This window comes from Osmerus mordax, chromosome 5 (assembly GCF_038355195.1).
Source record: "Osmerus mordax isolate fOsmMor3 chromosome 5, fOsmMor3.pri, whole genome shotgun sequence".
NCBI classification, from domain to species: Eukaryota; Metazoa; Chordata; class Actinopteri; order Osmeriformes; family Osmeridae; genus Osmerus; species Osmerus mordax.
The window spans coordinates 9249128-9263629 of record NC_090054.1 but is presented as its reverse complement, the minus strand read 5'-3'; the positions used below and the strand labels follow the sequence as shown (position 1 = coordinate 9263629).

The 14502-nt window shown below is 45.0% G+C and overlaps 2 protein-coding genes across 7 annotated transcripts in view; one reads left to right on the top strand and one right to left on the bottom strand.

The window, feature by feature from the left end:
- The first annotated feature begins 353 nt into the window (after positions 1–353).
- On the top strand, positions 354–2343 carry LOC136943330 (hypermethylated in cancer 2 protein-like). The gene is made up of 2 exons (XM_067236606.1): positions 354–720; positions 950–2343. Exons 1-2 carry the CDS (start codon positions 354–356, stop codon positions 2341–2343), a joined length of 1761 nt encoding a protein of 586 aa, XP_067092707.1.
- A 2829-nt stretch (positions 2344–5172) lies between these two features.
- unc5b (unc-5 netrin receptor B) overlaps positions 5173–14502 on the bottom strand; it is a 46431-nt gene continuing 37101 nt past the window's right edge. Inside the window, exons 7-17 of one of the 6 annotated variants that reach the window (XM_067236750.1) lie at positions 14292–14456; positions 13123–13155; positions 11279–11473; positions 10358–10726; positions 10098–10185; positions 9515–9689; positions 9105–9344; positions 8819–8968; positions 8417–8644; positions 8126–8304; positions 5173–7909 (exon numbers count right to left, since the gene is read on the bottom strand). In XM_067236750.1, coding sequence (XP_067092851.1) covers positions 7744–7909; positions 8126–8304; positions 8417–8644; positions 8819–8968; positions 9105–9344; positions 9515–9689; positions 10098–10185; positions 10358–10726; positions 11279–11473; positions 13123–13155; positions 14292–14456 — 1988 coding nt within the window. In that variant the 3' untranslated portion in view covers positions 5173–7743. The remainder of the gene's footprint in view (positions 7910–8125; positions 8305–8416; positions 8645–8818; positions 8969–9104; positions 9345–9514; positions 9690–10097; positions 10186–10357; positions 10727–11278; positions 11474–13122; positions 13156–14291; positions 14457–14502) is intronic. The other 5 variants (XM_067236755.1, XM_067236752.1, XR_010876684.1 and 2 more) reach the window with 5 other exon arrangements.

The following is a 14502-nucleotide window of genomic DNA, read 5'->3' as shown; positions in this document are numbered from 1 at the left end:
TTCACTTTGTTTAATGACAGTAAAATATCGATGTAGGTTAACACGTGAATAGGCAGTGATATTACTGTCATAGTTTGTGATACAATGTGATGATAATCAAGTTGTTTGCAGGTCTATTATCTTAATCATATCCTGTATAAATCTAATGCCAGTCTCATTAGACTCAAAACAGCAGTTAAAAAGACTTACTATGGATCTATGAATCTATTCTGGAAACTTGGTTTACAGCTATACAAAACATGTGACTGTCCATTTATTTTGCATTGAGGTCACAGTTATGTTTAATCTATCTCTTTGTGATCCTATTACAGGTGGCAACAGTCAATTTGCATGCTATGAACCTGCTAAGGAGAATGAACTTCCAGAGAATAGAGGGCCAGTTCTGTGACTGTGTGATCCGCCCATCCATTCAACTAGGTCCAGGTGGACTCTACCTGGCACACAAGAACATCCTGGCAGCCTCCAGTCCCATTCTGGCATCCCTTCTGCCAACTACAGGTGCTTTGCTGGAACTGCAGGTCCCCTGTCTTACAAAGGAGGTTCTGGAGTCTTTGCTGGATTACATTTACACTGGGGCTCTTCCTCCTTCACATCAGAACCTCTCCCTGCTGTCTGCTGCCACCTATCTGCAGATGGAGGAACTGCAGCTATCTCTGAAAAGGAGACTGGATGCAGCACACCGGTCTGCCAAATGTGCTGAGCCTGAATGGATTGTTGATGGTAAAGTACAAGCCATAAAATAAAGCTATTATAATGAAAATGTATCTATGTATATATACAGTACACATTCTTGGAATACACCATAAATTATGAGAAGCTTTCTACATGGTCAGCTGACATTCACAAAACAGATGAGAAGTGCAGATATTTTTATTATATGTGCCTTTTAAAGGAGTTGAGATTCCTTAGAAATACAGCCCCTGATTTCTACAACTATTCTTTCTTCCAGGTGACAAGAATCCACATTTGAAGATGAAATGTGTTTCTGGTCAGCAGCCTTGCAGGAAGAAAGATGTGTCTTCTTCTCATTGGCCCCTGTTTCCACTGAGCTGTGAGGTGGTCCCAGTCATCTGTCACAGCCGCATGGCAGGGAAACCTCCATTCCTGGCAGAAAAACGTCCTCAGGATTATCTTACAACCTCTCATGACAGGATAGAACAGGCCAGCTGGCAACAACACCGTCTCCACAGCTCTGATATGGAGAGGGATGGGGAGGATGACGCTAGGTTTCGCGAGCAACAATCTAAACACAGTAAATTGTCATCAGCCAGAATGAGACAATTCGGTGTGCAGGAGGTTACCATGGGTGCTCGAGACGAACCAGCCTATTACAATAGGGGTCAAAGAGTATCTTTAGGTTCAATCTGGTCACACAGCCCAGGCCAGGCAGTGCAAGCAAAGTCTGGTGTCTGTTCAGAGTTGGGCAGTGAGTATCTACTCTCTCCTCAGTCTGAAACAAGAGGGCAGAAGGGAAACTATATGCACAGCTCCTCCCAGATCCACCACTCCATGGATCACCATGGCCATCCATTTTCACCCTGCAAATTCACAGTGTCACAGACATTAGACCTGGATTATGACACTCTCTCAATGTGTGACCAATCAGAGCCAGAGAGAGAAAAGGCCTCAAGACTCAGCCCTTCTCCCTTTTTTGAAAACTGTTCTGGTACTGATGATGTCATCGCTGAAGACACCCAGGACCAACTGGGGCCAAAGTTTACAAGCAGAACCTGTTCACCGGTTGAGGAGACACAGTTGGTTTGGGTGGAGCCTGGAAGAATTCCTAAAATACACCCCTGGAGAAGGGAAAACCATAGATTAGAGGGGATTACGTCAGAAGAGCACAGACATGACATCACCAGTGACGTATCCCCCCAGCAAGGCCAAGTTGGCTACCACTGCCAGCCTTTGGACACCCAACTGCCAGCCACCTCCAGTGAGTCCAGTGATGAATATGCTCCCTCCTCTAGTCCCAAACAAGGTCCCAGTCCCGTCAAATACCCTCTGGGGGGCAGAAGCAGACAGACTAGCATCTCCCCCTTGATCCTGCTGGACATAGAAGCCAAACCCCTATCAACAGCCTCCACAGACCTCCTTGGGGGGGCCCTGGCAGCCAGTGTGCCTGGTGGCGGTGTTGGCCAAGCCTACCAGTGCTCCCTATGTGAGCGGGCATTCAGCCAGAGGGGCTACCTCAATAGACACTTGCGTTCCCACCTGGGTCTGAGGCCCTACTCTTGTCCCCATTGCCCCATGGCCTTCTCCAGACAGTACAGGGTCACAGAGCACATGCAAGTGCACCAGAGAGGCCTGGAAGTCCTACAGAAGACTGGGCCCACCAGATGAGATCTGGATCGCACTGGAACACTTATGGAACATAGATACAAAAGGCAATGATCAAGCCCCTTGTGGATCCTTTTTTCTGACCAAGGCTGATTTGTTCATCAGAATAGAGCCTGTAGGTGTGTCGCTTTTGATAGGATTGGATGTAGCACACCAGGAACACCAAACATGCAATGTCAGAGAAATGGTTTGTAAATACAACCAACTCTGATATAAACAAAACATTTGGAAACTTTCTTCAGGTCAATATGCAATCGCACAAAAAACAAATGTTTTCTTGACCATACATTTTGTGTACTCGATCTGTTTGTGTATATATACTTATATTTTGTGAAAATATTAATGTTTGGGAAAATAAGCCCCAATTTTTTGGGGGGGAAAATAAGACTAATTTTCTATAATCTGCACCCCATATTCCAACAATATTCAGTTGGAATGTTTGAAATTGCATATATGCGACGTTGCGCTGTGAGACCCGCATTCGAACGATCACATATGTGCGACGCTACTCCTTAACGGGTTAAATAGCATTCAAGAAAAAAGTGTTTTTACAGTTGTTTTGTTATAAAAACGTGCTATAAGCCAAATCAAAATATAAGCCTCACCACCACAAGAACTATTTAAAATCAGGGTATAAACCACTGCTTTATTTCCGAAAAATACGGTATGTGCCTATACTGTGTTGGCAAGACATGCCCAGCCTCCCTCATAAAAAGTTTCATATACAAAGATGTGGTGTTAGTCAGTGCTGGTCCTAGCACATTAGGTGCACTAGGCAAGGTTTACCTACCTGTAATTTAAGTACTGTGTGTAAGAAATCACTAATGAAGAGGCCATTTGGGAGGAGGAGCATCTGTCACGCCCTGCCCTAACATCTAGCCTGTGTCCAGGCTCCCTCTCTCTTGTCTGTCTCTGTCTGTGTGTCTGTGGATGTGGTTTAAGGCTCCAGTGCTATCCTGATTACATCATCCAGTCCACCTGCTCTTTTAACACATCTGCCAAATCATCTACTATACAGTAGTCTACTCTGGTCTACTCTGGCTCTGTACCCACTCCATTTTTATTTTTTTATTTTTTGGGCTTTGCATCAGTTTTGCTGTAGGCTATTTTGTAGTAAATACCAGTAACTAGCTATTGTTACTAATCATGTTTTCCTGTTATTTAGTTCCACTCCCCAGTTCTTTGTGCGTGTATGTACATGGCCCCAGGCTCCGGTGTTCCATACCATGTCTTCAACTATACCTGTTTTGCCTTCACACCTGTGGTTCATCAGCTCATCAACTCAGTATAGCAACCCTGTTTCTCCATCCACTCACCGCCAGACAGCAGCGCGGTCAGGAGGGTGCCCGGGGGGCAACGGCCAACCTGATCAAATTTCTGCCTCCCCCCCCACTGGCCCCGCTAATCACGAGCTGCATATCGTCCGCCATCCAGATTTTTTTCATTAATGGAAGGGGGAATTAAACTTGACATAGGTTACTGGGAGTTATTTTATGACCAATCAACATATCCCTGTACACACAATTATTAGTTATTAAAATTAAAGTCCAATGAAACAAAAAGTATGTTTACATTTTTAAGCAAATTAAATGTGCTCTAGTTATGTATTAGACTGTTAGACTACAGGTTCTTAGTGTTGAGTGCCAGTGTATAGAAGGTGCTGTGCTGTGTCTACTATTATGTGAACAGACTGAATGTGCACTGCAGCAGCACTGAATGTGTCAAAGCAGATTATACAGGAGTTGTGGTACTCATTAGAATTTAGATGTTATATAAATAATATTTTAATATAATATGTATAATATGCAGACCAAACTAGTATTTATTTAATAAACAATGTATTAGTAGTTAGTAAGCTATCTAAAAAATGTTTATTAATGACTATATTCCCTGCAGCAATTATATTTTGAGACTGCAGAACCTTTGATTGCTTTATTTGGTCTGCATTGACTTTTTGGTTTATTAATATAGTGTGATTTTAATTAGTGTTGGTTATCATTTGAATTTGTCTTTGTTTTTGTTGAAGTTAATGGGGATCCAAATTAAAATAAATAAAAATAATCTTCTTTCCAGGCAATGGTCGTGGCTTTATTTTGAAGCCAGTGATCATCAAAGTCAATAAAGCTTTCAACTGTCATCTTGGGCATAATGCTATTATAGTTAATGTCTTTAACAACTGTAACTGTTACAGTGATGCAAGAACACTGACATTCACCACTAGAGGGCACTGCATATTGCGAATTCTGTTGATGGGTTACCCAAATCCTCACAGACATGTGTAGCCCTGAATATTAAACATTTCATTTGATAATGAAATGAAACGAACCTTAGTTTGTTTGTAAAATTTGCTTTTCAGATGCTCACAAATAAGATTTCTTTTTCAACAGTTATTTCCCATTATTAAAGTGCATTTGTTCTTCATGCAGGAATTTATTTGTTTTTTCGAATCCTGACTTCTCCTCGAGAGATTTACAAGAACTGGTGTGAGAGGTTTTGACTTGCAGTAAATGTAATCTAAAAGCTCCTATGAGTTTTTTGGGTACCTTGTTAGTTGATGGTGGAGGCAGCCTGTTGATGTCTGTTAGAAACATTTGAAGAAAAGTGGAGCCTACATTTGGGTGTAGGCTAAGCAGCTTACAAGTTACGACCATCCAGCCTCAACACACTGCTCACTGGTTTGAGGTGCTTTGGGCTACAACTGAACATCACTGTTGTGGAGCAGGATAAGAAAGTCACTCTGAGCGTTGACGTGTTACAAATCACTACTGGTTAACACTCTTCCAACTTCTCCATACATGACACAGGGATATAGTTAAACTAGGAAATATAATTTATTGCATAAAAATTATATTTAGTTACAGGTAAGAAGGCTAGACGTTTATTTACAAATGGTAGTTTACAGAGTGAAGCAAGTCTGTTTTTGTCTCAGAATTTGTTTTTTTTTGTAAAAACAACATGAACAGCCTGAAATCGAAGGCTTGTAGTCCGGTTCTGATCCAGGTGGCTACCCGAGTGGGTTATGTCTGGTAGGATTCAGACCCAGAGAAAACATCAAACATCTTGTCATTGTTCTGTAATGATAACCAGTCTTCTGTATCAAACAGGTTGGGAGAAGGGGGTAGTGGGATAGCATCCATTGTTCAAGGAGGTTCAATGCTTGTGACCCATTTAGAAATCTGTTTCTGTAGGGTCACGATGCTGAAGGACATAATATTCTTCATCATCACTGTAATCATCATCATCATCCTCAATATCAGCATTTCACTTCTTAGGCTGTGCTTTACTGAGCAGGGATTACAGTGATCATATGTCAGCCCAGACTTTGTATCCATTTGGAGCTCCCACATTACACACAAGAGAACTACATTAGAGTATCATCAGAGTTTCCATTGCTGTGCACTTTGTTCAATCAGCAGGTGTGACACATTATCAATTCAACCCTGTCTGCCTGCATCCTTGCATCTCACTGAGAAATATACATGTTTCCAGGGAACAAAGAGGATTTGATAATTCACTGTCATTTTGTACTTGCATAGTACTTAGAAAGATGGCAGATACATCTCAATCAAGCACACACACATACAGTTTTTAATTCATTCATACAGTGACGGATAGCTCACGGCTGGGGAGGAAAGATGAGATACTGCCATGTATTTGTTTTGGATTTGCAATCATGGAGTTGAACACTATTTTTTTGCTTCAAGGGCCAAAAACCAGACATCAGAGATACAGAGAGAGTTAAAACAAATTTAGGCTGTCTGACAATAAACGAAATGACAATATTGACAATGTAAGTAGCTTAATGACCCTGACCACAAAGCAGGCAGCATGTAAAAGGGAAACAATCAGTTAGTAAGAGGCATGGAAGAAAAGAGTAAGCTAAATAAGAGTTAGACAGACAGAGAGAAAGAGACGCGTGGGGCATATAGGAAGAGAAAGGGGTTGAAATACAGTTTAGAAAACTTGAGGTAAGGATTTATGCTCCATTGCTGCCAGGTCAACACAAGGCAAGATTAATCTGCCAACAAGCCACATCATTATTATCTGGCAGCACTGCTGACTGTCAACATGATAACAGAGGTTGTCTTACCACAGCCAATGTTATTTTACATATTAGTTTGATAAATCAAGTAAATACACACATTTGAAAATTATTATTTGTTTTTCCAGCCTTCCACTGTTCCACCTCTTCCAGGCTAGCTCCTCCAGCATCAACAAAAACCAAGCAACATTGTACCTTGGTAATCAAGCACAACTTTAAAAAACAGATTTCATGTCTTGATAATAACAGCAGTGACACAAATGACAAAGAACAGATCCACAAATATGGATAATAACTTAAAAGAGCGTTCCCTAAAGGAAACTTTTAAGGGTGGACTGAGGGCTCTCCTGCTGTGTATTCTGAATCGGAACAGATTAAAGGCCGAGCAGAAAGACAGGAGAGAATGATTCAAGGAGAAGGAAAGATAAAAGAAAGGAGAGAGACCTTCTTTGAAGCTGACTGTTCTACCAAGACTTTGAGGCATCTGGGGGTACATTATCAATAATCAGTCTTGATCACCTGCCCCACCTATCCATAAACACCTCTGTCCTCATACACCCCATTGTACTCCACCCCCAAATCCAACCAAATTAGAACTTCAAACTCAAAACCATTCCTGATATGATTTGTTGTCAGTCACACCATAATTATGAGGATAATATCTGTCAGAGTTGGCAAGAGGGCAGTCTGTGAGTCTGTCCCTCTGTGTCTGCCAGTAGCCTGAGGGGTTGCAGACAGGTACCTATCCTGTCGCTAGCTGCAAACACACCATGACAATGGGGACCTCAAATATGGGCTGGTCGCTAGGAAACAAAGCCCAATCCATGAGGTGAGAGGGTGTTTAATCATGCACTTTCACACTGGGCTTCGAGTATGTCTGCAGACAGAAGTGCGGGCGTGCCTGTACGTGCATGTGTGTGCTTTGATGTATGATTGCTTGGATTTTTGTGCGAGAATCCTCAAGCATTGTGTTTATGTACAAACAAACCACATTTATTTGTTTTTCCTCTGAAGAAGAATGCAATTTGCACTGCACATACAACACTGGGATGGTTATATGCCAATATTTTACACCTCCTTGCAACTCCACCCGTATTCACCTCCACAAAAGGTGCCACATTGCTCTGAAGACAGGCCTGGGTAGTGAGTGTCACAGGTAGCCCAGTGTGGTGAGGGTGTGGTGGAACTGATGGGAAAGCTTGGAGAGGAGATGAGGCAGAGGTAATAAAGAGGTGGATATGACAGAAATGCTCTCTAAGAGCTGTGTAGGGTCCTAGTTTCTTTGTGCATATATAGGCAAGTATTGGTATTTTCTTCATGATGGCAGATGTGCTCTCTTTGTTCTGTTTTCACTTGACCAATCAGCAATCCCCATCTGTTGTCATGACGACCAGCACCTCACTCTTGCCCATGTCTTCGAGTGCGGTCGCTAGAGAGACTAGGTCTGCGTCACCTTGGTGACAGGCCTCCCATAGGTCCAGCAGAACACCTGTGGGGCTGGGTTTTGTTGCAAAGTAGTTGAGATACCTGAGAGAGGCAGGGGAAAGGAATGAGGTGAAGGTTAGTGTCAAGAGAAAGGAATATAACAATAAGGGCTCTCTGCCGGCGCTTTATTATAGATACATACAGTTGAAAAAACAACACAGAGAACAATACAATTCACACACAAGCAACCCCCCCAAAAAATACAAAATAAAAATAAACCCCACACAATAACAAGCCATGTCTGAGGTTGTTTCTGACCTGTCGAACCCCAAGCTATGTGCCAGTAGTCTCCAGTCACATCCGCGGGCACTAGGGGCGTCAAGACTGGCACAGATTTTGTGGCGGATGGTGGCAGGCAGGCGAAAGGCATAGGGGCCCACCTGGGAGGAGGGCAGACAGGTGCCTCCCGAGGGCATGGGCGAGTGTGGTGGCAGGGTCTAAAAAGTGGGTAGGAGAAGGCAAGCTGTTGGAAACCAAGAGAGGTCTGGCACATACTGTTGATGCTCCTTTCCTTGTACATAAAATGGTGGTGGCTTCATTTTAACTGACCTTTCCCCCTCTAATCCCAACCTCCCAAGTACCTCCTGGATGTCTGTGTTCAGCTGGAAGATCTGGCCTTCTCCCTCCACCTGCCGGACACAGATCTTGCAGGCAAGCTGGGACACCGCCAGGCTGCCTCGCTCCAGACTGAAGGTGCAGTGGAGAGGCCTCTGGCTGCCACTCCAAATGTGGTAGAAGGGGATCTCCTACAAATCCCCAAAACACAAGCCCAAATAGCTGGGGTCACAAAAAAAGTGACGAAAGCCATTGACAAGTTCATTCATTTGTTTTAGGGTTGGGGTAATCTGTAAGATGTCTGACTTGTCATGACTGGGATGTAAACTCAATAGCTGAGGTTCTCTACATGTTTTACAGAGAGAACTGGGGTGGCAATGATGTTGGTTTTCTGACCTGGTACTTTGCCAACAGCTTGCTCCTCCAGTGGGAGTGTGGGATGTCATGGATGGACAGGCGCAGGTTGTGGTAGCTGTCTTTGAACATGAGAGGCTTGGGGTCCTCCAGCAGAACTCCACCTAGACTCTTCTCCAGTTCCAAAACCTCCTATGTAAAAAAAGAGAGAGGGGGGACATAAGGGGCATGTGGGTCCAGATGTGAACAGAAACACAGAGAGGGATAGAAATAGAAACATAAAACAAATTAGGGAAAATATGACACAAGAAAGGGAAGGGGGGGTTACCTTGAGTGCATGGGGGGTGTCCTGGATGCAGTAGATGCGCAGGCTGTAGTCCAGGGAGAGGCAGGGGGCTCGGGGGGCAAACAAGGCCAGCTGCAGACGCTTGCAGGCAGACTGGGGTGGTGCGGATTGGCCCACCAGGCCGTAGGTGCCAAGCTGCTCCAACAGCACGTGGCAGCTCTCCTCCTCCAGTTGCAGGTAGCAGGGCGATGACAGGGTCTCCTCCCCCACCGTAAGCACCTCCTTTAGGCAAGGGGCAGAAGCACAGCATCAACAGACAGCACACTGCACACTTGACTAATATATGAAACAACTCACCAGATTTGATGAAGTTATGTTTTGGTTGTTTGTAATTAGCAGTGATAGGAGAAAATAGATCCAGATCCCCCCCCCCCCCCCCAACTACTCCTCACCTCCCAGGCCCCCTGATGTGTCTGGGTCTTGAGGGTGAGGATCCAGTCTGGGGTAGGGGTGTCCAGCTGGGCGCAGTGTGGCAGTGTGAGAACCACAGGCCGGCTCAGCAGCATCCCTGATGGTCCACAGCTCACTATGGGGCTGAGCACTGTTTGATTGCCCTCTGACGGGAGCCTACACACAAGGAGAACAACATGAGAATGGCCATTTTTTGCTTCTCTATCACGCAGACTTAAAGTAAGGATCCCAACTGAGATTGACATGTAGGTAATGCTAGTTACCTTACTATCACAGATACTGTAAAAAGAAAGGATTCTACAGGAAGAATGTAACAGAACAGGTACTTTTTGCAGGCTGAATCACAGCTTTAAACTTGCTTGCACAGCAACTCTGAATTCAACTTAGGATTTGTTCTCTTTGGTTAGGAACCCACAGAACTGTAACTTTTACTGACGATCCATGAACTAAAACCTTAGAACTAAAGACCCGATACTTCTAAATGATAGTGATTTTGATGGTGAGGTATTTTCCCCAAAGTTATTCCTTCTGAGAAAGCTTAGAGGAAGGGAGATGCTGGCTTACGTTGTTTTTTCCCACTTGCTGATTATCAAGTACATCTCGTAAAACTTCCCCTGAGGAATGGTTCCTGGTGGAATTAGCAGACTCACACCTAAGAGTATGTGTGTGAGAACGAGATAGACAGAGGGAGAGAGAAAGAAATAGAAAGAGCAGATTACACTGATTACTATAAACCACCATTAGAAGGCACCTCCATTTGCTGTTGCGTGTGTGTTCCAGTGCGTTACATTGTCTGTGTGTAACTGAACAGGCCTTCACATTACCTGTGTTGGGGATGGTGAGGCGCCCACCCAGGTGACCCAGGGTGGCGCTGGTGCTGTGTCCAGGCTCTCTGGACAGTGTCTGCCCATGGTGCTCCCTGTCCCTGCCCACCGTGCCCACCATCTTCAGGCTCAGGATCTCCCCATCAGAGGAGCCCCCCGAGGGGGGAAGCTCCAGGGAGGACAGTGTGGAGGAGTTGTACACCTTAATCTTCAGGCTGGGGAGAGGATCCAGCAGGGGAGAGGTGGTCATGGGGATCTTGTGGGGGCTGTCGTTGGCCCCCTGCTGCAGGGAGAAAAGGGGCCCACGGAAGGGTCCCACGGTGGCAGTCAAGTCTGGGGGCGCTGAAGGGTGCAGGAGGTGGGGGTTGTCTGGAGGGAGAGAGAGACAGAAAGAGAGAGAGAGATGAAAGAGTCAGGTGGCTGAGCGGTTAGGGAATCGGGCTAGTAATCTGAAGTTTGCCAGTTCGATTCCCAGCTGTGTCAAATGACGTTGTGTCCTTGGGCAAGGCACTTCACCCTACTTGCCTCGGGGGAATGTCCCTGTACTTATTGTAAGTCGCTCTGGATAAGAGCGTCTGCTAAATGACTAAAATGTAAAAATGTTAAATGTAAATGTAAGAGACAGATGAAAAAAGAAAGAGAGAAAGTGTGAGAGAGACCTATTTATATGTTGTCTGGTAACTATTCAAAGATCCTAAGAAACACAGTTGCTACAAAGGATTGGTGCCATCAATAAACTTAGGATGGTTAGGGTAATAGAATAGAGATAATAAAAAACACATATAGTGACATATAGGGTACAGAACCCCCCACCACAACAAGGATGGACAAATTAAGAACACTACAGACAAAAGAGGGATGATCAGGCAAATCAGAGCATTGCAGAAGCCATTTAAAAGCAGAAGCATGAGAGCTCCCTACCCTGTCTGGGAGCCTTGTAGTTGCCAGGGTGGAAGGCCGCTGTGAGGGCAGAGGAAGAATCTGTGATGTCACCGTGGAGGTGGCGGCACCTGCGTCGGTATGCCAGTATACCCACACACAGCACCAGTACGCCGCACAGCAACAGTGCCCCCACCAGGCCAGCATACACCGCCACACCCATGCCAGGCTCCAAAGCTGGGGGAGGGCAAAGACGTAGGGTTAGGTTTTCCACAACGATATACACACACACACACACACACACACACACACATCTGGATCCAAAGCTGACAGAGGACGGAGTGGCAGCTATATGTGTATACATGTACAAATCCACAAGTACATAAATAATTAAAATCAGGGAATCACAAGAGAACAGGGTTGTTTGTGATGCAGATAACAACTGTAGCCTTTAAAAAAAGATTTATTTCATTCTAACTTTGTTGTAAAATCAATGCTACATTCCCATTTCCTCTCCAAGTCCATTATCCTGTGGGGGCTCTACAGAACAGTGGTAATGATCACACATTAGTCTGCCTCCCCACCCTTGACTTGCAGGGATAGTTCTTCACAAAAAAACTGTGGCAAGGGGAGGTGGGTGAGGGGGCATTAACCTGACCTGCTGCCTACCCCAACTCCCTCCACGCTCTCTTCTGCTGGTAGATCGTATCTGACTGGGTAGCAGACACACACACCAACACACACTACTCAACTCCTCTACCTATCCCATTTCCTCCTACTAGTGAAAAGATGAGCAATTGATGGCACATGAGCTAGAGGAGAGGAGAGGTGGGGAGGGGAAAGGAGGGGAGAGGAGAGCAGAGGAGAGGGCCACTTGGGTAGTTGGAAAAAGAGGACCAATACAGTAGAGGAAGAATGGAAGATGTACGCTCCACAGATGAGAAAGGAATGAACACTGTTGTTTGAGAGAAGGACCCAGGAGGGGTAGAGAAATGAAAACAAGTTAGGAGACAGGAAGGATGGGAATGCAGAGAGGCAAGAGCAAAAAAGTACATGGAGTACAAGGAAAAGTTAGGGAGGTTGCTGAGAGCCAGAGGCGGCCTGGCCGAGAGGAGGAAAAGAGAGCTTGCACGCTCACGTGGCACAACGGAAGTGAATCCGACAGCCGTCCGCACTTATTACCAAAGAGGGAACAATGGAGAATTAGGTGCATTACTGGGGCCGGCTCGGCCTGCTCCCCTGTCACATCCAGCTAGTCACAACTAGCATCACCCCGACGGTAAACTCTAGAATATTGATAACATGGGCCCGATTTTAAATCTGTTGAAATTGTGAAAGTGAAAATAATTCACTTTTTTTTATATATACCTAGTAGATCCTTCTATGTGAATAATAAGCAGCGTCGACTACACTGCAATATCAACAAATCTTGCACAGTACAAGTCCCGACTACTCATTTAGGATGGATGGATTCGCTTTTGATTTTGTTTTTTCATGTGATGGCATTAATTATTCTCTTTCTCGTGTTTGTGTATCTTCAAACCACTGTTTATTTAGGTTAGCTGGCTTCCTGTGAGGGAGGAAACCAAATGGGAGCTGGTTGGCAGACGTATGTTAGTCTAATAAACGACACACAGCTCAGGACGTGACAGCAGTCCTAACCAGGATAGACAGGGACAGAGGTGTGTTTGAAATGACCTCCTTGTGAGATGACGCAAAACAGGACACAGTCATGTGCCATGCTATGACTCCTCATCTGTGTCCACAGAAACACACACACACACACACACACACTAACACACACATACTAACATATACACACAACTAGGCAGGAAGTGGATGAATAGTGGACAGTGGGAGGGGAAGTGATGAAGAGGTGAACTTACGATGACTTGCATGTTCAATAGAAACCTTTTTATCTGTTTGAACAGAAACAACAAGAGAAGGAAGAAAAGAAAGAACATAAAAATGTATGTAGAAATGCAAATGAATGTAATAGCAACATAAGGAAAATGCAAAAAAGGTGGTCACAAAGTCCATGAATACAGTATGCAATAAAAAGGAAACTACTGTACTGAAGTCAAAATGAGCCTATGATAAAACAAGATCAAACAAGTTTACACCCTATTTAATGTAATTTCTGTTGAAGTAGGCCTACGGCTTTTTGTACAAATACACACAGCCTGGCCTGCGCCAGTAAATTAATGAATGAGAGAAAGGTTGAGTTGATTGTGAGTGTGATTACTGTGACGAATGAACAGTAAAGCAGTTAATCCAGCTACTTAGGCAGTAGTTTTCTTCTAGACTCCAAGCTGCTACAAGTGCTGTAGTCTCTCCACTGGACTCTCCACAGGGCCTCCAGCACTAAGGAACTACAGACAATACTCCTGTGCAGCTGCATCAGTGTGTGTGAGCTTTAGGCCTGTATTCCTCGCTGCTTTGTGTGAGAAGAGTCTGTAGAGGACGTATTTTGTCTGCATCCACACACACTGTGAGTGTGTGTGTGTCTCAACAAGTAGAGGACTCCTGTGGACACTGTGAGTGTATGTGTATGTGTGTCTGTGTTTGTCGAGTTTCCATGTATGCATTGAGTGTTGGAGCACAAAGATGTGTGCGTCTGGGAGAGTCTAATACGCTGTCAGCTGGATTCCGCCCAGCTCATCACGGGTTGCACATCGGGTGTCAGGCTGGATCTGACTCACTCTCATATGCTCTCCCCTCTGTTAATTCCTCTACTTGCTTGTGTCATGCACACTTCCCAACTCTCTGGTCTCCTTACCACACCCTTGTTGAGTTCCTCTATCTGCACTCCTTTAATCTGGACGCTTTTCTATTCTCCTCTCTAGGAGGCAATTTTCCACCACCAAACGCCTTTGTGTGTGCCAGTTTACTAACTACATGAGGGCTTTTTCAGACCCCCCTTCCCCCAAGAAGACTACTTGGGGCTGATGCTGAACTGCAATCAGATTTCTGGCTTGTCATGCTGATATCTGATTGGATGCTAGTCTACTCTAATTTACCAATTGGCTGCTCTGTGTGAGGTCAGGTGACTCACTGCGTGTGCACAGGCCCTCGGTGCAGTTCTTGCTTTCCATTATGCTCCCACTGCAGTGGCGGCCCCCATTTCGAGGAGGAGGGGCCTGGCATTCGCGGCTGCGCCAGTGAGTACACTCCGTCCCACAGGCCGACCACTTAGCCCACTCCGTCCAGCCCCCGTCAACTGGATAGGAGGGGGCAGAGGGGCGGAGGTCACAGTGAGGATTTCA